Below are 25,727 nucleotides of genomic sequence, written 5' to 3'. Positions count from 1 at the left end.
CTTGTTGAAAGCTTGAATGTCCCCTTCTGCTTTGCTTTCCCTGTAAATGAATCTTCAAGGCCAAAACATTAAACCCTTTGTATTATGAGCATTAAAAAGATGTATCCTTATCAAAACAAGAACGGATTGAGACATCCCGCATTTCAAGCATCCATGAATCCTTTAAAAGAAGCAAAAAATTGAAAATGCCGGATAAAATTTACCATATCTCAGTTGTATCAAGAAAAGAAGGTTCATCTGTAGTCACTGTTACATAAAAGTACACGAGAAAATAAGAAGGGCACTTTAAACTTATCGGAGCTTTAGACCATCAAGCCATTTGAGCGATGGCATTAGCTCAGACAGCAACAACTTTAACTTTTCATCAGAAAGAGCATTCCCTGCAATATCTAGTTGTATCAAATTCAGATGCTTAAAGACTAAGAATGCTTCCCAGTATAAAAAAGATTTTAAGTTCAACTAAGAGGAAAAAATCTTTTTTTAAGAAAATCAAAAAGAGCCTCTTTTTGAAGAAGCCAGAAACCTAGACAAACGAGCACATAACAACTAACAAGGAGTTCTCTTTTTCCACAGCCGAGGTGAACTCTAACATTCAACAACAAATCATGACTAAGTAGTTAACAGAAACAAGAAAATCACCTGTCTTAGTAAGACAGAGCTGTATTCATCCTTATAGTACTGAATGTGTGGTGGATCCAATTCCATTAAATCATTGTAAAACTGAAGAACTTCTCCATAGTGGTTGCACGCGTTTGAGTCATTATATGACATCAATTGCTCGCGTGCCATCAACAATCTTGCAAGTGTCAACTTTCCAATTTTACTGCAACAAAAGGAGAAATTCATAGAGAAGATCAATTAAAAATTACAGCTTGATGAACATTCCAACTTGCATAAGTGCATAACAAATAACTCTCTACAGTGAGCTATCTCATTGTCGAGTGTCTGAATATTCCAATCCAAATTCCTTGCTTTGTCATCTATAGGCATTCTCATTTGATAGGATGAGTTAACTAAAACTGACTCTGAAGAAACAGTTTCATATGTGCAAAAGTTTTCCTCTTTCCAAGAAATTCGGATAATTGACCGAAATGTGTAGAGGGGCAAGGGAAATTCCAAAAATGTGTGTTGACTTTTTTTTTGACAAAAATATGCAAAACTCCTTTGGGACTTGCGTTTTTGGTTGTGTCCCGGCCTTTTTTTTTTTTTTTTTGTTATTTTCGTAAAACGCAAGAGCGAAATGCGTTTTGCGTATTGTATACGTAAAATGCATTTGGCTCTTGCGTTTTCATGTGACGTATGGAATACGTAAAAACGCATTTCGCTCTTGCGTTTTACGTATAATCCAAAAAAATACGTAAAACGCAACTCCGAAATGCAGACTATTTACCGGCGCTACTCCCGGAATTGTGTGAAAAACGCAAGACTGAATTGCGTTTTTCGAATATGAAAAATGCAAGACTCCAAAAACGCATGTGCTAATTGCGTTTTTGTGCTTCTTCGCGATCGTCGGTACAAAAACTCAACTCCGAAATGCGGAGTTGAGTTTTTGTACCGACGTAAAACGCATTTGGCTCTTGCGTTTTCATGTGACGTATGGAATACGTAAAAACGCATTTCGCTCTTGCGTTTTACGTATAATCCAAAAAAATACGTAAAACGCAACTCCGAAATGCGGACTATTTACCGGCGCTACTCCCGGAATTGTGTGAAAAACGCAAGACTGAATTGCGTTTTTCGAATATGAAAAATGCAAGACTCCAAAAACGCATGTGCTAATTGCGTTTTTGTGCTTCTTCGCGATCGTCGGTACAAAAACTCCTTGCGTTTTTCGAATATGAAAAACGCAAGACTCCAAAAATGCATGTGCTAATTGCGTTTTTGTGCTTCTTCGCGATCGCCGGTACAAAAACTCCAAAAAACGCAAAAAACACAACTTACTTTTGCGTTTTCGGTATAATACTTAAAACGCAAGAGTAAGTTGCGTTTTTGCCTATACCGTATACCCTAGAAAACGCAAGAGCCAAATGCGTTTTACGTATACAATACGCAAAACGCATTTGGCTCTTGCGTTTTACGAAAATAACGAAAAAAAAAAAAACAAAAAATAGGCCGGGACACAACCAAAAACGCAAGTCCCAAAAGGAGTTTTGCATATTTTTGTCAAAAAAAAAAAGTAGCCACACTTTTGGAATTTTCCTTCTTTGACCACACATTTCGGTCTATTATCCAATATGCTATGGGCAATATGGTTGGTACGGATAAATGACAGGAATGTGTAGAGGGGGGAGATAAATGACAAAAATGTGTGCTGACTTTTATTTGGACAAAAATATGCAAAACTCACTTACCACTTGCGTTTTTAGAGTGGTCCCGGGTGTATTTTTTTTCATTATTTTACGTAAAACGCAAGTCATACTTGCGTTTTTCGTATTGTATACCGTAAACGCATTTGCCAAATGCGTTTTCATGTGGACGTATGGAATACCTTAAACGCATTTGGTAGATGCGTTTTACGTATAATCCAAAAAAATACATAAAACGCAAGGCCGAAATACGGACTATTTACCGGCGATGGTCCGCCGGTCTGCAGCTCTTCTTCCAATTCCGGTGCCAGAAACAGCGGCGGAGTCCCCGGAGAGCCTCGCAGCAGTCATGCAAAGGACGATCTTTCTGCGGGTTCCAACGCCATGGACTCTTCGGACGCTAACAAGCACGCGATAGCCGTCGCTGCCGCCACCGCGGTGGTGGCGGAGGCGGCTCTCGCGGCGGCCCAGGCTGCCGCGGAGGTTGTGAGGTTGATGAGCGGAGGGAATGGGACCGCGGCGTTGGTTAAACGGCGCTGTGATTGGGCGGCTGCAGTCAAAATACAGTCAGAATTTCGAGCATATCTGGTTAGTACCTTTACTTGGCGTGTGAAAGTTGACATTTTTCTCTGAAAAATCTCTCTTTTTTGAGCGGATTCTCATTCTAGTATTCTACCCTTTGTTTAATTCCTTTCTTTTACCCCAAAGAAACCTTTGTTTATCTCATTCTAGTAGAAATATGTTAAACGCATGTGCTAATTGCGTTTTGTTCTCTTCCGGCGACTTCACGATCGCCGGTACGAAAAACCAAAAACGCAACTTACTTTTGCGTTTTCGGTATAATACGTAAAACGCAAGAGTAAGTTGTGTTTTTGCCTATACAGTATTTCCTAGAAAACGCATTTCGGTAATGCGTTTTACGTATACGAATACGTAAACGCAACCACCTCTTGCGTTTTACGGAAATACCGAAACAAAAAAAAAATACGCGGGGACAACACCAAAAACGCAACTCCCAAAGGAGTTTTGCATATTTTTGTCAAAAAAAAAAAAAAAAAAGTTGACATAGTTTGGGAATTTCCCAAGTTTGACTACACATTTTAGTCATTTATCCCTTCTTCAATGTTGAGAACAGAATCAGAATCAGAATCATAGTTGTCGGGATTATGTGGCCGTACTGAGCGTAAGCCAGCCGCAAAATTACACGCAAATCGGTCAATACCCTTCTCCATTAATGGCTTTTTCTTTCTTCTTTAGGGTTTTCTTATTCCTAGTAACTTATCAAGTATATATGTAATTGCCTATACAAATAGATGAATTAATTCTGTAGCAGATCGACAAGGCTAAGGTATATATACATGTAATTCTGTAGAAGGCCACCGACTTTTATCCTAATTTTTTTCGGATTTGAATTATGTTTAAAAAATTATAAATTAAATTATCATAATCAAGTGAAATCTGGTGATGAGAGCAACATTATAAACGCTGTCCATAAATAAATTTTCCATCTCTTTTTCATAAAAAACAAAATCGTTTTTGCAGTAATATAACAAATATTTGACAAACTCTAACAGCATTGGATGAAATTACGATTTCAACAAAAAACAAAATCACTTTTGCATTAGTATTTTACAAACTCTAATGAATAATAGAATCCTGTTTCACAATACATATCTTCAAGAAAATACCAAACCGTAATTAAGAACGAGAATCCGTGGGAGAGGAGGCGGCGGCAGGAGAGATCTTGCTACGGCAGAGAGGGCAGGAAGGGCTTCTCTCCAGCCAAGATGAGAGGCAGTCGTCGTGAAAGGAGCAGTGGCTACACGGCATCACAGCCACATCTGTCCCTGCCGTTAACTCCTCTAAGCAAATACCGCAACAACCACCATCCCTCTCATCGTACGCCATTCTCTTCCTCTTTAGAGACTTGATGATCACGAAACCGCCATCTGAGGCGGCGGCGCCGCCATTTACTTCCCACGCCGCCGCTCCAAAATCTCGATCCTCCTCGTACGTTTCTTGAACGTCGTCGGAACCTCGTATCTGAACCGACTGTATCTCAACCCGAAGATCACACTTAAACTGCAACACTTTCTCGATCACCTCGTCGGCGATGTCAAGGACGGTGCCGCAGTCAATAGGCCAGTAACACAGCCCTTCGGAGAAGATGAAATTCCGGCAGTCGCGCTGCAACCGGTTCGACCCCTCCGTCAGCAAGTCGTCGCTCAGGCATATGATTCGTGATTCTTCCCCGTATCCAACATTATCGTCAAAGGCGTCAGCTGTGCGATGAGAGAAGCGGACATGGACGTGAGGCAGAGACGGCGCAGAAGAGGCGGCGCAATCTTCTCCGACTGTGGGATACGGCCGCACTGAAATAGTCGTCGTCAAAACCAATATCCTCTATGGAGCGTATGTCAACCTGAAGATCACACCTAAGCCGCCGCGCTTTCTCGACCACTTCGTCGGCGATTTCGAGGACGGTTTGGGTGTCAATAGGCCAGTTGCACAGCCCTTGGAAGAAGATGAAACTATGAGAGTCGTATCCCGAATTCTCCTCCAGTAAGTCGTTGCTCAGGCATATGGTTCGTGACTCTATCTCGTCGTCGCTGTCGTCAATCCAACCATCCACAATGTGGTGAGTGAAGCGGACATGGACGTGAGGCCTAGACGGTTCAGAAGAGGCGGCGGCGGCGGCGCAAGGAAACGGAGCATTATCTCCTCCGCCGCACGGAGAATCTTGTGAGATAGTCGCCTATAGCCTATTGATAGCGGCTATGAACTTTCTCTTTGTCTGAAGTCGATAGCCGCTCCGAAATTTCCGTAAGATTTATAGGCGGATCGGATGAGTACTAACTCTAAACCCTAGAACGCGAAATTCTTGGCCCTCAAATCAACGGAAATTTTGATATTATTTTTTTATGTTTATGTTTGTAATAAAAAGAAAAAAAAAAAATCCTTTTGTTAACCACATGCTGTTGTTTGCAACAACAATTTGAGAAAAAAGAATTTTATGATATGAAAATCAATAAAAGATTATTATTTTTCAATATTAGAAAATATGCACAACAATATAGAAACTTTCCTAATTCCAATTTTGTTAATTTTTTCTCCTTTCCTTTTGCAAGGTCCAAATATCTTGTATAAATATCTCTGGAAGTCATGTTTTAAAGGGTCTTGAATTCAATACATATGCAATTATTCTCTCAAATTTACTTAACACTTTATAGAAGTGTTGACTCGTCGTCCGACTACTACTACACACGTGTATGTATGTATGTAATACTTGCCTATTTACTTATTTCCGTATTAAATGAATATTACTACTTTTACTCATTCCAAATTCAATTGTCACTACAGGTAAGGTATCCAAATTAAACCTATATATTTTGAAACCCATTTAATTAATATATTTATACAATTATATATCAAGTATTGAGTAAAGGGTTTTCATTAATCATTACCTCTCAAATTTATTACTGATTTAGCATATCCATGTCATATTATTAACTACGCATTTCTATTTATTAGAGTTTGGAAAGTTATAAGATATTTAGCTTGACTTGTTGCATAGATTCTATCATTTTATTAAATAAATTTAGTATAGACATAAAATATTTTTAAAAAACAAAGTGATTAATGAAATTGACTACATAAAATTAAGATTTCCGTTGATTTGAGGGCCAAGAAACTTGGAAATTAAACTTATAGCTAGTTTAGGAACAACTAACGCCTCTTTCGCGTTCTGTCGGAGAAGTCGGGGGAGGACTCTGCGCGACTGGCCTATTGATGCCGAAGTGGTCGAGAAAGCGCGGCGGCTTAGGTGTGATCTCCAGGTTGACATACGCTCCGTTCAGTAGTGTTCTTTACTGCAGATTTGCAGTTATATATCAATGCTTTCTCCATCAGGCTTGTTGTTTCTTATATTTTACAAAATGATGTTAATTCAGTCCGATCCAGTCATATTTGTTCAAACACTACTTTCAAATTCTATTTTTCTCATTTTTATCTCGGACAAACAAAGATATGATATTTTTACCATGTGAGTTTTAAGAATCGAAAAGTGTCTGCATAGAAGGAGAAGGTGCTATGAGTAAGAAATGAGAGTTATTTTTCATGTTAATTTATTTTTGAGTAATGTTATACATCTTGGGTTCTTAAAATTTTTCTCACAATTTTCACTCTTGAAGCTATACTATATAATTAGATTGTTTAGTATTTGATAAGGGTGCGTTTGGAAACTCGGAAAATGACTTCTGGAAAATGTTTTCCGAATTTCTAGTGTTTGGCAAGAGGGAAGAAAATGAGGTCAATGAAAAATGATAGTCTTAGTCAAAGGAAAATAGGTATTTTTAACTATTTTCAATAAATTGAATAGAATTATTAACTTTTGAAAAGAAAGGAGTATTTTCCTTTAGACAGAAAAGGTGAAGAAAAATGCTACTCTACGCTATTAAAATCACTTGTAATATTCATTATTTCAAAATAATATGAATCATTCATTTCAATCAACAATTATACCAACATTTTTTAATTTCTGTTAGTAGCCGAACTTTATTGTTTATTTCTTATTAGATTGGGAGATGTGTGTAAGGCATAAGGGATATGTATATTTTGATTTTTTATTTATTTTAATAATCTATGTTGGAGTACTCCAGTAGAGCTCTCAAGGTCAAAAAATTAAAATTTGATTTAGCTTGAACTTTAAATTCTTTTAATTGAGTTGATTTTTGAATTTTGTTTATTCAAGTTTAGCTCGCCTCAATTCGTCCCTATACATACATATATTATATACAGAGAATAAATTAATAATAGAACTAATTTATTTATTTTTTTGTAAAAAGGTTTTTTTTTTTAAAGGAAAAAAATAACTTCATTAAAACAAGTGTTGAATACAATTAGGAACTAAAAACAATCAAGTAAGAGAACCAGTTTGAGAACGAGCTGAGTCGCTCGGGCTAATACATTAACCATACGAATGTCAATCATGCCAAGTGCCAACCAGTTTGAAGCTATGCCTTTTTTTTTTATTGGAATAAGGTTCAAATTGGCCACTGAACGTAACCTGAAAATGCAATTAGGCCACTGAACGAAAAAAAAGTGCAATTAGGCCACTGAACACTCCAAAAATGTGCAATTTCACCTGATAGCAGGTTACCCTCAATTTTAGCAGGTTATCTGCTTACGTGGCAGCTGAGTTGGCATTTTTAATAAATTTTAATTAATTTTTAATAAATTTTAATAATAACTTTTTATTAAAAAAATTTTTAAAAAAATAAAAACGACTTTATTTTATTTTTTATTTAATTTTTTCCAATTTTTTATAAAATGTATTATTAAAATTAATTATTAAAAATTATTTAAAAATTATTAAAAATGTCAACTAAGCTGCCACGTAAGCAGGTAACCTGCTAAAATTGATGGTAACCTGCTATCCGGTAAAATTGCATACGTTTGGAGAGTTCAGTGGCCTAATTGCACATTTTTTGAGTGTTCAATGGCCTAATTGCACTTTTTTTTTTTCGTTCAGTGGCCTAATTGCATTTTCATATTACGTTCAGTGGTTAATTTGAACCTTATTCATTTTTTATTTTATCGGGATGATGATTTTTGGCCCTAACCATAAAACCTTCGAGCTGTTGTGCAGTCAAGTTTAATTAAAACTATTGACATTTTCAAATTAATATATATTCTAAAATTTAAATTTTAATAAACTAACACATTTACATTTACAATAATAAATATAAACTTATACATCATATAATCAACCTAAACCTCAATTTACATAGCGAAATTTTAACTAAAAATAATTAATATACTTGCACTATAATATAATATAATATAATATTTATAGTAATTAAGTTTTTAAATTTTCATTATTTATTTTCATAAAAATATTTTATTTGTAATATAATAAATTTATTTATATATTATTTAAAATTTATTTAATTTTTTAAAAAAAATATTAAAAATAAGCTTACATATAAATTTAATATATATTTTGTTGCATATAAATTAAAGGTATTCTATTTGGGTTAGGGCCACTATGATCATCAAGCTAATCTTTTATAAAATATTTTAACCCAAAGATTTTTGGTAACTTTAGGTTCAAGAAAGTTTCCGTATATAAAAGATGGACAACTCAAGTTCCACTCAAATAAGGATTTAGGAAACAACGTCTCCGCAATTTAAGCTGCGCAGAAGAGTGCAGAAGAGTAGAAGAGAAGAAGAAGAAGAAAGGATTAATGGAAGAGAGTGGTATTGACGACTATTCCGACTATTTCACGACCTATTCTGTGCGGCCGTATCCCACAGTCGGAGTAGATAATGCTCCGTTCGCCTGTGCCGCCTCTTCTCCGCCTCACTTCCATGTCCGCTTCTCTCACCAGACAGTTGACGACAGTGACGATGGAGAATACGAGGAAGAATTACGAACCATCTGCCTGAGCGACGACGATCTGGCGGAGGAATCGGGAGACGACTGTCGGAGCTTCATCTTCTCCGAAGGGCTGTGTTACTGGCCTATTGACGCCGGCACCGTCCTTGATATCGCCGACGAGGTGAACGAGAAAGTGTTGCAGTTTAAGTGTGATCTTCGGGTTGAGATACAGTCGGTTCAGATACGAGGTTCCGACGACGTTCAAGAAACGTACGAGGATGATCGAGATTTTGGAGCGGCGGCGCGGGGAGTAAATGGCGGCGCCGCCGCCTCAGATGGCGGTTTCGTGATCATCAAGTCACTAAAGAGGAAGAGAATGGCGTACGATGAGAGGGATGGTGGTTGTTGCGTTATTTGCTTGGAGGTGTTAACGGCGGGGATAGATGTGGTGGGTGTTATGCCGTGCAGCCATTGCTCCTTTCACCACGACTGCCTCTCATCTTGGCTGGAGAGAAGCCCTTCCTGCCCTCTCTGCCGTCGCAAGATGCCTGCTGCCGCCGCGGATTCTACTTCTTAATTACGGTTTGGTATTTTCTTGAAGATATGTATTGTGAAACAGGATTCCATTATTCATTAGAGTTTGTAAAATACTAGTGCAAAAATGATTTTGTTTTTTGTTGAAATCGTAATTTCATCCAATGCTGTTAGAGTTTGTAAAATATTATATTACTGCAAAAACGATTTTGTTTTTTTTTATGAAAAAGAGATCGAAAATTTATTGTCTCATCACTGGAGACGAAGATGCAGTACCTTCAAGATTTTTTTTTTTTTTTTTATGAAGAAAACTTCAAGAGTTTTTAAACACCAAAATTCATGAATCCTTAAACACCAAATATCAACACCAGACCATCTGTAACAAAACCAACATGATTTTTTTTTTTCTTTTTCTGTGAAGAGAAACCAACATAAATTTTTAAAAAGAAATATTAATCGAATTCAACTGTAGATCTTTGTTAAAGATTAAAAAATGGGGTAAAACATCAACAGTGCTGCTTTTGGTGGTCGCTCCTCGATCTCCACTCATCTTCTTAATCTGTAATAGATTTCTTGGCCCCAAAAGAAGGAGAAAGAAATGGATTTGATTGAAAATAAAAGATGTACATTTTAGATATGGATCGGAGCATGCAGTAGATCCGATGATCTGTCGGACTATAGCATAAGTTTTCCGACGGCTAATTAATGTGGATAAAAATTCCTGAAGGTACTGCATCATCGTCTCAAGCGGAGACAAAGTTTTTTTTTTTTTTTTTTTCATTTTTATTCATTAATTTATTAATTTTTAAAAATTATTTTAAATTTGGATGACCTGATAAAAATTTGGAAAACCTTGGACGAATTGCATGAAATAGGATAGTTTAGAAATTCAATTGTAGTTTTTTTTTAAAGTTCGGTGGCCTAATTGCATTATGGTGGGCAGTTGAATGGCTTATTTGACCCTTATTCCCAAATAAATTTTATGTATATTTTGTTGCACATCACTTCTTTAACAAAAATTAATCTTTTTAAGTGGCTCAGATTATTAGACTTATCAAATTAAATTAATTTTTTATATAATTAAAATATTTTGGTCCAAAGTCCAAACCCTAAAAATTTTCAATTTAACAGTTCATAGATTTTATGATAAGATTAGCATCCCTAATTAACCACGTAAAAATACAAAATATAAGATCAATTAATAATTTGCTAAATTTGCATTCAAAAAAAAAAAAATAATTTGCTAAATTTTCTAGTAACTTGGAGTTCAAGTAAGTTTTCGTATATAAAAGTAAATAGCTGGACAACTCAAGTTCCAGTCAAATAAGGATTAGCAAACAACGTTTCCAAATCCTCCGCTATTTATTAAAGCTGCGCAGAAGTGAAGAAAAAGAAGAAGAAGAGGAAGAGGAAGAGGAAGAGAAATAGGAAGAAAGGATTAATGGAGGAGAGTGGTTTTGACGACGACTATTCCGACTATTACACATTCTATTCTGTGCGGCCGTATCCCACAGTCGAAGAAGATTGCGCCGCCTCTTCTGCGCCGTCTGGGCCTCACGTCCATGTCCGCTTCTCTCACCGCACAGCTGACGCCTTTGACGATACTGTTGGATACGGGGAAGAATCACGAACCATATGCCTGAGCCACGACTTGCTGGCGGAGGGGTCGAACCGGTTGCAGGGCGACTGCCGGGATTTCATCTTTTGCGAAGGGCTGTGTGACTGGCCTATTAACGCCGGCATGGTCCTTGAAATCATCGACGAAGTGATCGATAAAGCAAGGGAGTATAAGTGTACTATTCGGGTTGACATACGGACGGTTCATATGCCAGGTTTCGACGATCAAGAAACGTACGAGGATGATCGAGATTTGGGAGAGGCAGTGGAGGGAGTAAATGGCGCCGCCGCCGCCGCCGCCTCCGATGGCGGTTTCGAAGTGAAGTCGTTAAAGAGGAAGAGAATAGAGTGCGGCGGTAATAGTTGCGTTATTTGCTTGGAGGAGTTAACGGCGGGGACAGATGCGGCTGTGATGCCGTGCAGCCATCACTCCTTTCACGACGACTGCCTCTCATCTTGGGTGGAGATAAGCCCTTCCTGCCCTCTTTGCCGTCGTAAGATATCTGATCCCGCTGCCGCCGCTCCGCCGAATTCTCGTCCTTAATTACGCTTCTTGTAAATTAAAGGAGCTTGTTGGTATTTTCTTTAAGACGACATTCATTATGAAACAGGATTTCATTATTCAGTAGAGTTTGTAATTAAAATATTACTGCAAAAATGATTTTGTTTTTTAATGTCATGGGATTCTGGTTCTACTCATATTCATTACAGTTTGTAAAATATTACTGAAAAAACGATTTTGTTTAATTTTTTAATGTCGTCATGAGACTACAATGGATATACTCATATTAATTTAACAGATATAGTCATATTAAACCTACAATTGAGTCCTTAAACTAACCAACCTACAATTAGACCTCTAAACTAACCAATTTCATAAAATTCTTCTAATTTGCAGGTTTCCAACAGGTCAACTTAATTAAATTATTTTTTTAAAAAAAATAATTATTAAAACAAACGAAGAAGGTTTCAAATAATTATTCGTCTCCGGCCAGTCTCTCGAGCCAATTAATCCATATATGAGCTCATTATCTACGAGGTTGGATCTTGAGATCACTGATCCGACCAGCTACCTTAAAGGTAGTCCAACCGATCAACCTCTTAATATATCATCCATTACTCTCAAATAAAATGTATAATATTATTTAATTTAAATGTAATATTTATATATAAATACAAAAATTATATATTACATTTTAACTAAAAAAATATCATACGATTTCAAAATTACATTATTTGGTTACCCCTCCTTTATCCGTTAATTATTTCCTTCTTATGCCCTCATACTCTACCAAAAACTGAAAAGCTACGTGTAGTCTCCATCGGTTAGTTTCATCTCCACATGGCGTCTCTCTTTATCTGATCTCCAAGTGGAAGCATTATTTTATTTTTAAAAATTTTATCTTAATCAATTTATGGAATGTAATAAACTTTTTTTTTTTTTGTTTTGTTTTCTTGAGGATCAACTATTTCCTTTTTTTTTTTTTTTTTTTTTCTTTTGTCCTCATTCTCAAGTTTAAGAAGAAGAAGTTATGTGACTCTATCAATTTGTCCTCACCTGGAAGTCTCGCCTTGTCCCTGGTGGAGACATTAGTTTATTCCTTTTAAATATTGAAAATGAGTCTCCTTTAATTTGATCCACACTGAATAATATTGAAAATGAGTCTTAAATCTAAATCAATAAAAAATTATTACAACTTTTAGGCGAATTAAGAAAATTGTTAAAACGTTCGTGAATTTTTTCTCATAATTTCTAAACTTTCTCTATCAACTTTTTCTCGCTAAATACATCAACAAATCAAAGCCTTTTTATTTTTTTCATATATAAAACTTCTATGTTTTGATTTTTATTCTTTTCTTATTTTATTCCTAACTTCTAAACTTTCACTAATAACTTTTCTCCCTAAATATTCAAAGAAAAATTTTTATTTACCATCCTCAAATTTTACTATAGTTTCACAATATTCATATAATACTTTTGATTTTACTTTTTTATGTTTATATTTGTAATAATTTTTTTTTTCCTTTTGTTAACCGCAGGCGCGGTTGTTCAGAACAATTTGAGAAAAAGAATTTTATGATATGAAAGTTAATAAAAGTTTCATTTTAAAAGTATTTAAAAACTACAAAAATTATACAAATCTAAACTATTGGTATGCCATAAAAATAAAAAATAAAAAACTATGAGTATGTATTACCAATTCCGAGAGCCACATTCAAAAAATGTATTACCAATTCCGCATGGATATCAGGATATGTATTGATCATGCTCTAGGAAAGGCTCTCCTGCAGCGGCGGGCCGGAAATCATGCGGCGGCAGAGAGGACAGCAAAGGCTTCTCTCCAGCCAAGTTGAGAGGCAGCCGTCGTGAAAGGAACAATGGTTGCACGGCATCACAGCCACCACTATTCCCACCATTAACTCCTCCAAGCAAATAACGCAACAATCACCGTCTTCTTTGCCACTATCCCTCTCATCGTACTCTATTATCTTCCTCTCCAACGACTTGATCGCCTCCCTGTTCTGATCTACGCCCCTCGTCGTCGCCTCCGCTCCGGAATTCTCGCCGGATACTAAGATAATTTCGGTAGGATATGCTTCTGCATCGTAAGAAAGATATGTTACTTCTTCATAGTCGAGAACAGAACCACCACCGTCGTCGGAAAGATTTGCTAATTCATCGGCGAGAACAGAATCATTGTCGAAAAGATATGTTTCTTCTTCATCGCCGAGAACAGAATTATTGTCCGAGAGATTTATTACTTCTTCATTATGGATAACATAATCATCATTGGATGCTACTTCTTCATGACCGAGAATAGAATCATCATTGGAAAGATATGCTACTTCTTCATTGTCAAGAACAGAACCATCGTCGGAAAGATATGTTACTTCTTCATTGTTGAGAACGGAATCAGAATCAGAATCAGAATCATAGTTATCGGGATTATGTGGCCGTACCGAGGGTAAGCCAGCCTCAAATTGGTCAATACCCTTCTCCATTACTGACTTTTTCTTTCTTCTTTAGGGTTTTCTTATTCCTAGTAACTTATCAAGTATATATGTAATTGCCTATACAAATAGCTGAATTAATTCTGTAGCAGACAAGGCTAAGGTATATATACATGTAATTCTGTAGAAGGCCACAAACTTTTATCCTAATCTTTTTCGGATTTGAATTATGTTTGAAAAATTATAAATTAAAATTACTTTTATCCTAACCTTTTTTGGACTTGAATTATGATTGAAAAATTATGAATTAAAATTACTTTTATCCTAACCTTTTTCGGACTTGAATTATGTTTGAAAAATTATAAATTAAAATTACTTTTATCCTAACCTTTTCGGACTTGAATTATGTTTGAAAAATTCAAAACTTATTATATTATTAGTTGATTTAATATTTTATACATGCATTGCATCTTAAATTTTCTATTAATTTCCATTAATTGCCATTTTCAAAGGATGTGAATGAGATAGTGATTCTTTGAGTACAGTTTGACTGCCACCTCTTGAGAACTCAAAAAGTTGAAGTTCTTGCTTAACATGAATGTGAAAATTATAATTGCAATTCAATTGACTATTAGTTCAAGTTAAAATTAGTTTTGTGTGTTACTATGGACACTGGTTTAGAAAAATACCCTTCAATTCGAAACAGATATCAGTAAACATAATATATAGTTATATCATAAGGTGTATTATGTAACATGAACCCAAAATGGTCCCTAATTTTTCTCACTATTTTTTTCAACTTAATTATTTTATTTTTGTTTTTATTTTTTACAAATAAAATTAATGAAAACAAATATCATTAAAAACTTTCAATTGAAAATTTTAAAATTACACTTATATTGGCATTTTTAAAAAATGTTTCCTTTATCTGCATCTCTCAACACCCATACAAACTTCTGTTTGCTCTGCTCCAACCCCATCGCCAGCTTCCTCACCTCCTCATCCGACATTGAAGTCATCGTACCAAACGAAACTTACAGGACAGAGTTTTGAGGTTGCCCATCAAGCCAATCTAAGCAGAAGCTATATGGTTATTTGAGATTAATCCAGGGTTTTCAGGGAGAATAGGGCCAATAAACCATTGCTTCTTCTTCTGGCCCGAGTCCAGCATCTTGTCATCGAACTAAAACTCCTGTCTGAATTGCTTCTTCGATCTCGAGTGATAAATAGCTCAAGAAACTTTATTTCTTTATACTTAATTACGTAGCAGTCAGCGTCCCATTTCAATAGCACTATAACATTGTTGTCATCGTCATTCATCTGCCATAAGCAAAAGACATAAACATGTGTTGAAAACTATATGATGATTACTGCCAAGAACTATATATGTTGGCCACAGCTGGTAAAGAAAATGAAAGGCTCTTAATTTTATTGAAAAAAAGACAAATAGTATGAGTCCATAAAATCACTTCTTTTGATGGCCAGGTTAAAAAGGAAAAGTTTGTAATTTATTACTAGATATATTGAAAAAGACAGATTATTTTCTATGATTAGATTAAAACCTAATTTCATGAGATTTTAGGGCCATGTATTTCTTTGTTACGTTGATTTCTTGCCGTGCGAGGGAGTTGTGTTCACTACCATTGGCCAGCTGCTACAAATCATATACTCCGTAGAATTTTAAGGCATGTACAAATGTGGGTCATGCTTTGTCTTATCTACACAAAATTATACAATAGATAATGGTGTATATTGTCGTGTGAATCACTAGCTAGTTAATAAATTTTCATTTTAGTATATTCACAGTTTATTGTTGAATTGTATATCAAAAAATAAACATTTAGTATACTAAAAATTAATTTTGAATTAACTGAAAATGAATCTTCAATATACTAAAAGTCCAAAACTAAATATTATGTTTGATGATTATTGAAGAAATTGGATTCACCATAAACCGGGTAAAGAAGTACAACATTGGGGGTAGGAAAATAATAGTCCAAGTATGGAAGTACAAAACGATGGTAGGAAAATAGTAATATTATTGCTCATGGTACTAGGCCCAAAATGGAATGTACAAAGCCCGAGATACTCAAAACGGCGGCCCAAATAAATAATACAGGTTATATATAGCTCAAATAGTGGACTAAAAATAAATATAGTCGTGGAAATCGAACCCTAGTATGGTTGGAATTTAGGATCATAAGCCACTTGACAAGGGGGGATTTAGTGAACCCGAGGATGGTGTCTTAAGAGAAAAAAGGGTGCCTATTTATAGTGTAGAGGCCCCTTCAGATGCTTGACAAAAGTACAACATCGACTAATCTTCATTCTTGGTCACACATGTATTCCCACTACTTTGTTCTCAGTGCACTATCTAATATAAGTAGAGCTTTCTGCCATTTAATACATTTTGGTTTGTATAGTTAAGTGGATTGATTGTGTGTTATTAAGTGAAAGATTGAAGGTTCAATTCTGGTTACATCTACTTAGCTCATTTTGCTTCAGCTTCCTTCTTCCTTTAGCAATAAAAATGGATCCCCTTTGAACCCATGGCGGCTCCCTTCTTTAACAATAAAAATGGATCTCCTTTGGACCTATGGCGCATCAATGTAGTTACATATTTAAAAGTGGACCACGTTATATTAAATGATTGTCTTATCTAGCAGCCATCATTGCAGACAAAACTATTGGTTTACGTCCTTAAACTAGTAAGTGTTTTTTTCAGTGCATTAATAATGACAATAATGTTAATCAAGAAAATTTAGGGGAAATTACAATTAGCTTTCAAAAACAGGGACAAATGACTTAGACCTTAGTGAAAGGAAAAACAACACAGCAGAAGAAGCAATTATTTGACAAAATTTTAGTCTACATTTGAGAACTGGGAAATTGATTTTTGAAAATTATTTTTCATTGTTTTGGTTATTCAAGGAAAATGATTATTCTATTAAAAAAAAATATTTGGCAAATATGTTTTCCTAACATTTTACTTAGAAGTAATTTTTTGAATCCTTCTCTCACATACAATTCTACCATTTCCTTATCTCTGAGCAATATAATGTCAAATTAGTGAGCGAACTTACTATCTACTCGATTAGTATTTCACTTGGACGAGACTGGCATAATTAAAGTTTCTGATGGGCTGCATCAAATGAATATATTTATTAGTGTAAGTGCACGCTAATTTATTAAACTTGAAAGTTTAGAATGTTAGTGTAAGTTTTAATTGAGCTCGTCGATAATCCTCATAGCTGAGGAGAGCCAATAATTTTAAACTCGATTAGAAAAAAAGAAGCTAATAAGCCTCTTCGACTCTTCGAGGCCCGATTGACATCATTATTATACATATATATACATAAATTATTTTTTATTACAAAAATCAAAACCCTAAACTTTAAAGAAATATATTTTAAAACATTATTATATTCATTCAAATAAAATTGCATTTATCATGGAAATATAAAATTATATAGTAGTTCCAAAAACTGCCATCATTATATATTGTATTGGACTATGGTTCACAGAGCAAGCTAAGATCGATGAATCATTAACATACATATATTACACTCTAACCTATTTAATTATAATATACAGTAGTGATATTATCAAATCACGAGATATTTGACACATAATAATAAATATTTAATAGCATTTATGGTTCATGTTCAGTTGAGTCACCATGATTTACATCCTCTCAAATGCTCTGTCGGGCCGGGGTGTGGGGGGCCCTTAGAGTTGGGGTTCAGCCTTTTTGAAAGAATAAATTTTTAATACTTTAAAAATAAGCGTGTGTATACTACAAATAACGTTTGTTACGTGGTCTACATTACAGTATAATATTTCCAAAAACTGCCCAACAAGGCTTCTAGAAAGACAGGCCCACCATGTGGCTGAGGCACATATAGTATAGTTTGATGTTTAAGCCATTATTGCAACAGTTATACCATGAATCGGGTCCACATTGCAAGATGAACTTAAGTCCAAAATACACAATTTACATATTAAATGCTTATTGAATATTTACAATTTGAATTGTAAATATCTAGTACGTAAATTATGAACATTCAGTATGTAAATTGTGTTAAGGGCACTATTTCATTGAAAATCGAAAATAGATTTGATACAAAAGAATAGACAAAATGATTGTGAAAAGATTTTGTCTTTGAATTTTGAATGAAGTTAGGCAACCCAGTTCTATTAGTCTATTAACGAGTTACTCATTAAAATCAAATAAAATTACAAAGTGGACTCGGGTCCACAAAATAATTTGCTCCGATCCATTATTGGCTCAACATACGAAAGTTTACATATATGTAATTCTTAGCGGATTAAAGATACATAAACGACCACACTATATTCACATGGTGAAAGAAGAAACATCTCAGAAAAACAGAAACTCAGATCAGATAATGGAAACTGTCGGCGATGATGTTGTTGTGGTTATGGTGCCTCTTCCAGCCCAAGGCCATCTGAACCAGCTTCTTCAGCTCAGCTGCTTAATCTCCTCCTCCTATGGCCTCCCAGTTCACTATATTGGATCTTCCATCCATAACCAACAGGCTAGAGTTCGGGCCAACGGATTAGACCCCAAGAAACTAGCAAGAATCCATTTCCATGATCTTCCTGTTCCCGATTTCGACTGCCCTTCTCCCAACCCAAACGCGTCTGTTAAGTTCCCGGCGCATTTGCAGCCGGCGTTCGACGCTTCCAAGCTTCTCCGCCACCCCTTTGCCGGCGTTCTGCGCGAGCTGGCGGCGAAAGCCAGGAGAGTTGTGATTATTCATGACAGTTTGATGGCTCTGGTTGTTCAGGATGTGGAATCAATCAGTAATGCTGAGTCCTACGCGTTTAATTGCTTATCGGTTTTCTCTTTTCTGTCCTTCTTTCACAATGGATTGGGAAACCAAATCGCCATGGAAGGAGAGGAAATAATGCACAGTGTGGACGGATGCATGACCGAGAGCTTTGCCATGTTTGTAGCGGCTCAGAAAGAGTATATAGAGTTGAGAAGTGGAGATATTCATAACTCCAACAGGTTGATTGAAGGTCCATTTATTGATTTATTGGAGAAGGATAATGGATATAATGTGGAGAAGATGATGAAGCAATGGTTTATTGGTCCTACGCTCCCTGCATATGCAAACCCGGCGAGCATGATCTCAAAGGAACAGAACCCATTCTTAGCTTGGCTTGACGAGCAACCTCAAAACTCTGTCTTGTTTGTTTCGTTTGGTACGATGACTTCAATGTCGGACGAGGAGGTGAGAGCGCTGGCTACGGGGTTGGAGCTGAGCAAACACAAGTTTTTATGGGTTTTAAGGGATGCAGATAAAGGGAACATCTTTTCCGGGAAATCAAGGAGGATTGAGCTGCTGGAAGGGTTTGAAGAGAGGGTTAAAGGAGTGGGGTTAGTGGTCCGAGACTGGGTGCCCCAACCCGAGATCCTGAGCCATCGGGCCACGGGAGGGTTTATGAGTCACTGTGGTTGGAACTCGTGCATGGAAAGTATTACTCTGGGTGTTCCAATAGCTGCCTGGCCCATGCATTCCGACCAGCCAATGAACAGTTTTTTGGTGGCCAGAATACTGAAAACAGGCATGATTGTAAGGGAATGGGGGGAACGCCATGAGGTGGTGAAGTCATCTGGGATTGAGAAAGTGGTGAGGAGACTTATGGGGTCTGAGGAAGGAGATGAGATGAGGAAGAGAGCTCAAAAACTTGGGGAAACCATTAGAAAATCAGCACAAGAAGGGGGTGCTTCTCGCATGGAACTCGACTCTTTCATTGCCCATATCACCAGATAGACATGCACTGTTCATGTTTACTGTGTAATTTTACATTCTGTGATGCATTATATTGCATGTAGCTCTAGTGTGCTCTTCAATAATGCTGCGCTTTCTCATCTGTCATCATAACTCACAAGCTTATAAAGTTGTTTGTTTGTTTGTTTGCTTTTATGATATAGGAGTAGTACTTTTCAGCTAGTACAAAAATTAAAGGTAATTGTGTCTTTTGGACCAACCTGTTTTGTGGTATTAATCAACAAAAGATCACAATGAGTAAATTAATCTAAGTTGTATCTTTTGTACCAATTTGTCTTATAACTTTAGCTCAAAAAAAAAAAAAAAAAAAAAAAAAAAAAACCACAAGTAATTAAATTAGTCTAGGTGATCAATTAAACCAAAAAAAATCAACACCTAATTCAATCCAGTTCACCCATGATGGGATGGCATTTGAATGAACACTGGGTCTGTTTGGAGAGCAGGAAAATGACTTTTGACAAATATTTTCTGGAAAATGAGTCATTTTCTAAAAAACATTTTCATTTTCAGTGTTTGGTTGCATTTTGGAAAACTTGTGTGTTTAGTTTATTTTATGGAAAAATGAGTAGAATTGTATATGTTTACACATTTTGGCAGAAAATGACTTCCCCCAAATTTTGACGGAAGTCATTACCCCCCAAAATGGCTTCGTTTTCCCCAGTCAACAGAAAATGTTTTCCGATGGCTGAATTTTCCTATTGCATCCCAACAATTGACTTACACCTTGGTGAAAGGAAAAAGAACACAACAGAAGAAGCAATTGTTTGACAAAATTTTAGTCCATATTTGAGAACTGGTCAGCACTTTGCCTTTTAATTTGGTCAGTTCAGTGAGAACCGGCATTCATCCGGGTATGTTACGAACTTAAAGTTACCCTCTACCGCTAAAGTCTTATCAGGATACCTCGTGAACTAACTAAAAACAAAAAAAAAAAAAAAAAAAAAAACAAAAAAAAACAAAAAAAAAAACAAACAAACAAACAAACAAACAAACATTCATATACAAAAAATAACGTTTATTATCTGGTCTACAGTATAATTTTTCCAAAAACGGCCCAACAAGGCTTCTAGAAAGACAGGTCCACATGTGGCTCAGGCACAGTTTGATCTTGAAGCCATTATTGGCAGTTTTTGGAACTACTATACAATAGATACATACACGACCACATTATATTCACTTGGTGAAAGAAGAAACATCTCAGAAAAACAGCAATTCAGATCAGATGGAAACTGTCGGCGATGATGTTGTTGTGGTTATGGTGCCTCTTCCAGCCCAAGGCCATCTGAACCAGCTTCTTCAGCTCAGCTGCTTAATCTCCTCCTCCTATGGCCTCCCAGTTCACTATATTGGATCTTCCATCCATAACCAACAAGCTAGAGTTCGGGCCAACGGATTAGACCGCAACAAACTAGCCGGAATCCATTTCCATGATCTTCCTGTTCCCGAATTCGACTGCCCTTCTCCCAACCCCAACGCGTCTGTTAGGTTCCCGGCGCATTTGCAGCCGGCGTTCGACGCTTCGAAGCTTCTCCGCCACCCCATTGCCGGCGTTCTGCGCGAGCTGGCGGCGAAAGCCAGAAGAGTTGTGATTATTCATGACAATTTGATGGCTTTGGTTGTTCAGGATGTGGAATCAATCAGTAACGCTGAGTCCTACGCGTTTAATTGCTTATCGGTTTTCTCTTTACTGTCCTTCATTCACCATGGATTGGGAAACCAAATCGCCATGGAAGGAGTAGAGGAAATGCCCAGTGTGGAAGGATGCATGACGGAGGGCTTTGCCATGTTTGTAGCGGCTCAGGAAGAGTATATAAAGTTGAGAAGTGGAGATATTCATAACTCCAATAGGTTGATTGAAGGTCCATTTATTGATTTATTGGAGAAGGATGGATATGTGGAGAAGATGAAGGAATGGTTTATTGGTCCTATGCTCCCAGGCGTGATCTCATCAAACAAACAGAACCCATGCTTATCTTGGCTTGACCAGCAACCTCAAAACTCTGTCTTGTTTGTTTCGTTTGGTACGATGACTTCAATCTCGGACGAGGAGGTGAGGGCGCTGGCTACGGGGTTGGAGCTGAGCAAACAAAAGTTTTTATGGGTGTTAAGGGATGCAGATAAAGGGAACATCTTTTCCGGGAAATCAAGGAGGGTTATTGAGCTGCCGGAAGGGTTTGAAGAGAGGGTTAAATTAAAAGGGGTGGGGTTAGTGGTCCGAGACTGGGTGCCCCAACCCGAGATCCTGAGCCATCGGGCCACAGGAGGGTTCATGAGTCACTGCGGATGGAATTCATGCATGGAAAGTATTACTCTGGGCGTTCCAATGGCTGCCTGGCCCATGCACTCCGACCAGCCAATGAACAGTTTTCTGGTGGCCGGAATACTGAAAACCGGCCTGATTGTAAGGGAATGGGGGGAACGCCATGAGGTGGTGAAGTCATCTGGGATTGAGAATGTGGTGAGGAGACTTATGGGGTCTAAGGAAGGAGATGAGATGAGAAAGAGAGCTCAAGAATTTGGGGAAACCATTAGAAAATCAGCACAAGAAGGAGGTGCTTCTCGCATGGAACTCGACTCTTTCATTGCCCATATCACCAGATAGACATGCACTGTTCGTTTTTACTGTATAATTTTACATTCTGTTATGCATTATATTGCATGTAACCGTACCGTGCTCTTCAATAATGCTGCGCTTTCTCAACAGTCATCATAGCTCACAAGCTTTAAAGTTGTTTGTTTTTTTATGATATACTCCGTAGTACTTTTCAACTAGTATATATAAAAGGTCTGTGTCTTTTGGATCATCCAATCCGTCCGGTGATCTTAGTTCATAAAAAATTACAATATATAAATTGAAATAAATCAATTGAGTTGTGTCTTTTGTGGTCCACTGGTATCACGTTCTTCCTTATGTGGGAGGTGTTGGGATCAGGCAAAAGAAAAATCAAAATTAAAACATTGTGTTGGACTAATTAACTTCTTTGGTTTGGCAACACGTAATTCAATCCAATGATGGGATGGCATTTGATTGGAACATTAAATATCAAGTCCAACCACGTGGAGCAAAACTTATTCCAAATTTGTATAGTCAATTACATGTGGGTTGGAATGTATGGTCTGTCGCCTTCCCTAACTCCTCCATCTTATGACTTATGAGTTATGCATATATTAATGTCTTTGTTTTATTGGCTCTTAGCTTAATAGTCAAACTTATGGAGTGTGATGGTGAATTTGTAAAGGCCAGTTTGTAAACTTAAGGAGTATGAGTGGGTGACTCTTTATAAAAGGTGTTGGGACTTACCTTCTATGCAAAAGAAATACAACCAATACATTTTTAGGTTACAAACTTAAATAAAAATAATAACACGAAAGAATTTAAAAAAAAAAAAATGAAGAAGCTAGAAAAAAAATTTAAAAGAAAAATATATTATAGTAATGTGGGCCTGACTAGCCTAATACAATTCACATTATATGAAAGGTGACCCGACAGGACCATATATATAAGATCGTGTCGTGCCAGTCTAGACATAGTAGTATGTGGGTCATGTCTAGCCTAACTCGTGTTTATGTATGTCGATCTAGTCCATATTATCATCTTTAGGTTGGAGCTAAGGAGTAAATCAAAATATATGATTTTAGTATATGGAAGTACAATTAGTACTTTTTGTGGTAGATACATGTATCAAACATATCATTTTAAAGAAATAGACTTTTTTCTTTTTTAATTTCATTTCTACTAATGACTACAACGTAACATATACTCTTTCCCATGCATTGGATGTATACTTATTCATACTTCACGTTTCCAAATACCTTTGATTTAGAACTAGCTAATTCAATTTAGGCAATCTTATTAATTATATTCTAATATTGTAATTTCCATTTGCCATTTTTGCAACATTTTGGAGCTGAGTACCAAAGTTCAAAGTTTACATACTAGAAAAAGGTAGCTAGTGCACTCACTTTCCCCATCTAAAGAGTGATTATTGCAAATAAAATAAAATGAATTTATAGGGAATGTAGCTCTGGACAACAATGTCTGGTCTTTTGTACCAGATACAATATAATCATTCATGTTATGCTTAATTGTATATCACATAGGCATAATAACTGTATCCGATATAAAAAGGAACTGTTGGTATCAATCGGGCAATAGGAATTATTCTATGTCTTAATTCACTTCATGTTACATATAAATCTCTATCCTTTCACACTGCATTAGATACATGCATAACACAAATATAAATACACAGATCAGAATATATATAGAATTAAAGAAAAATATATGATGAAAAGCTATCAGTCCTTGAAGAAAGAGGGTGATATTGATGATGATTGCAGTTCTAGTCATATGACTATAGTTAAACCAAAGCTTTTCTATCTCCTCTTCCTGTCTCTCATTTCTTGTAGCTTTATTCTAGCAGCACACCTCTTCACTTCTTCCCCAACTTTCTCCCTTCTCTGTAGGCTTCTCATCTCTATCTCTATTTGCTTCCATTATTCCATGTTTAAAGCTTTAATCTGATGTATGTTCTTCTTTGGGTGTTATGAATTTGTGTAACTTTTGCAGATTCTATTAGGTTTGAAGATGATGAGAAGCTTGCTTCTGAAGCAGATGAAAATGCTTCCAGTGGAAACACTGTCTTCCACGAATTCGCCGACGGCATAGTCCCTCTGTACAACGAGCCAGATGGAGAAAGCATTGATATATAACTGCAAATCTGCAGTAACGAACACTACTGAACGGAGCGTATGTCAACCTGGAGATCACACCTAAGCCGCCGCGCTTTCTCGACCACTTCGTCGGCGATTTCGAGGCCTATTGACGCCGAAACTGTCCTCGAAATCGCCGACGAATTGGTCGAGAAAGCGCGGCGGCTTAGGTGTGATCTTCAGGTTGACATACGCTCCGTTCAGTAGTGTTCTTTATTTACTGCAGATTTGCAGTTATATATCAATGCTTTCTCCATCAGGCTTGTTGTTTCTTATATTTTACGAAATGATGTTAATTTAGTCCATCCAGTCATATTTGTTCAAAGAGTACTTTCAAATTCTATTTTTCTCATTTTTATCTCCCACAAACAAAGATATAATATTTTTACCATGTGAGTTTTACAAATCGAAAAGTGTCTACATAGAAGGAGAAGGTGTTGAGTAAGAAATGAGAGTTATTTTTCATGTTAATTTATTTTTGAGTAATGTTACACATCTTGAGTTCTTAAAATTTTTCTCACAATTTTCACTCTTGAAGCTGTACAATCTAATTAGATTGTTTAGTATTTGATAAGGGTGCGTTTCGAAACTGGAAAATGACTTCTAAAAAATGTTTTTCGAATTTCCAATGTAAAATTTTCTGATAACATTTATACTGATAAATATCTCCAACGTCAATGATAACTTAAGGACGAAAAGTGAGTATAACTCACACTTAAAGATGAATTCTACAATTATTCAACTTAGGGACGAAAAGTGCAATTTTCCCTTAAAAGGTAATTGTGTCTTTTGGACCCACCCGTCTTGTGGTCCTAATCAACAAAATATCACAATGATGTAAATCATCTTAAATTGTGTCTTTTGTACCAATATGTTTTATAACTTTAACCGACAAAAAATTAGACCACGTACAAGTATATATATAAATTAGTTTAAAAGATCAATTCAAACCAAGAGCTCAATAAACAGCTCCGACAACCGTCAAACTTAAAATATTGTGTTGGACTAATTAACTTCATTGGTTTGGCAACACCTAATTCAATCCAATGATGGGATGGCATTTAATTGGAACATTAAATATCAAGTCCAACCACGTGGAGAAAAACTTGAACGAAATTTTGTGTACGTTGTCAGTTACTTGTGGGTTGGAATTTATGGTCTGTCGTCTTGGCGCCTTCCTCCTTATGAGCCATCAGCTATGCAAATATTAATGTCTTTGTTCTATTTGGCTCTTAATAGTCAAACTTATGGAGTGTGATGGTGAATTTGTAAAGGCTAATTGGGTGCTGATGAATGTAAAAACTTCTCATTCATTATTGATTGTCCCTATCTATAACATTAAAATGAAGGTTGGATTTTAGGCTCTGCAAGTTAGGTTACCACACAGGGCCTCAAATTTTAGAG

The 25,727-nt window shown here is 36.3% G+C and overlaps 6 protein-coding genes across 6 annotated transcripts; 5 read left to right on the top strand and 1 right to left on the bottom strand.

The window, feature by feature from the left end:
• The first annotated feature begins 8,551 nt into the window (after positions 1 to 8,551).
• Positions 8,552 to 9,262, top strand: LOC109181134 (E3 ubiquitin-protein ligase CIP8-like). The gene has a single exon (XM_019330889.1). It carries the CDS (start codon positions 8,552 to 8,554, stop codon positions 9,260 to 9,262), a length of 711 nt encoding a protein of 236 aa, XP_019186434.1.
• A 1,398-nt stretch (positions 9,263 to 10,660) lies between these two features.
• LOC109181133 (E3 ubiquitin-protein ligase At1g63170-like) lies at positions 10,661 to 11,380 on the top strand. The gene has a single exon (XM_019330887.1). It carries the CDS (start codon positions 10,661 to 10,663, stop codon positions 11,378 to 11,380), a length of 720 nt encoding a protein of 239 aa, XP_019186432.1.
• A 1,727-nt stretch (positions 11,381 to 13,107) lies between these two features.
• Positions 13,108 to 13,839, bottom strand: LOC109181132 (E3 ubiquitin-protein ligase Praja-2-like). Its single transcript, XM_019330886.1, has one exon. The coding sequence runs from the start codon at positions 13,837 to 13,839 to the stop codon at positions 13,108 to 13,110; it is 732 nt and encodes a 243-aa protein (XP_019186431.1).
• Positions 13,840 to 18,134: 4,295 nt separating this feature from the next.
• On the top strand, positions 18,135 to 19,734 carry LOC109182379 (zeatin O-xylosyltransferase-like). Its single transcript, XM_019332551.1, has one exon. The coding sequence runs from the start codon at positions 18,150 to 18,152 to the stop codon at positions 19,590 to 19,592; it is 1,443 nt and encodes a 480-aa protein (XP_019188096.1). The 5' UTR covers positions 18,135 to 18,149; the 3' UTR covers positions 19,593 to 19,734.
• A 1,000-nt stretch (positions 19,735 to 20,734) lies between these two features.
• Positions 20,735 to 22,361, top strand: LOC109182380 (zeatin O-glucosyltransferase-like). The gene has a single exon (XM_019332552.1). The coding sequence runs from the start codon at positions 20,833 to 20,835 to the stop codon at positions 22,210 to 22,212; it is 1,380 nt and encodes a 459-aa protein (XP_019188097.1). The 5' UTR covers positions 20,735 to 20,832; the 3' UTR covers positions 22,213 to 22,361.
• Positions 22,362 to 23,898: 1,537 nt separating this feature from the next.
• On the top strand, positions 23,899 to 24,323 carry LOC109181131. Its single transcript, XM_019330885.1, has 2 exons — positions 23,899 to 24,073; positions 24,181 to 24,323. The coding sequence occupies exons 1-2, from the start codon at positions 23,899 to 23,901 to the stop codon at positions 24,321 to 24,323; spliced, it is 318 nt and encodes a 105-aa protein (XP_019186430.1).
• Positions 24,324 to 25,727: the final 1,404 nt, after the last annotated feature.

The sequence above is a fragment of the Ipomoea nil genome, unplaced genomic scaffold (assembly GCF_001879475.1).
Source record: "Ipomoea nil cultivar Tokyo-kokei standard unplaced genomic scaffold, Asagao_1.1 scaffold1043, whole genome shotgun sequence".
Lineage (NCBI taxonomy): Eukaryota > Viridiplantae > Streptophyta > Magnoliopsida > Solanales > Convolvulaceae > Ipomoea > Ipomoea nil.
The sequence above is the reverse complement of the archived record's forward strand: the minus strand, read 5'-3'. Positions and strand labels throughout refer to the sequence as shown.

Bases quoted from the DNA above. Each gene is read 5' to 3' on its own strand.
- LOC109181131 (XM_019330885.1), top strand. From the start codon at position 23,899: ATGAAAAGCTATCAGTCCTTGAAGAAAGAGGGTGATATTGATGATGAT. The intron at 24,074-24,180 runs GTAGGCTTCTCA...TAACTTTTGCAG, and splicing joins CCCAACTTTCTCCCTTCTCT to ATTCTATTAGGTTTGAAGAT.
- LOC109182379 (XM_019332551.1), top strand. From the start codon at position 18,150: ATGGTGAAAGAAGAAACATCTCAGAAAAACAGAAACTCAGATCAGATA.
- LOC109181134 (XM_019330889.1), top strand. From the start codon at position 8,552: ATGGAAGAGAGTGGTATTGACGACTATTCCGACTATTTCACGACCTAT.
- LOC109181132 (XM_019330886.1), bottom strand. From the start codon at position 13,839: ATGGAGAAGGGTATTGACCAATTTGAGGCTGGCTTACCCTCGGTACGG.
- LOC109182380 (XM_019332552.1), top strand. From the start codon at position 20,833: ATGGAAACTGTCGGCGATGATGTTGTTGTGGTTATGGTGCCTCTTCCA.
- LOC109181133 (XM_019330887.1), top strand. From the start codon at position 10,661: ATGGAGGAGAGTGGTTTTGACGACGACTATTCCGACTATTACACATTC.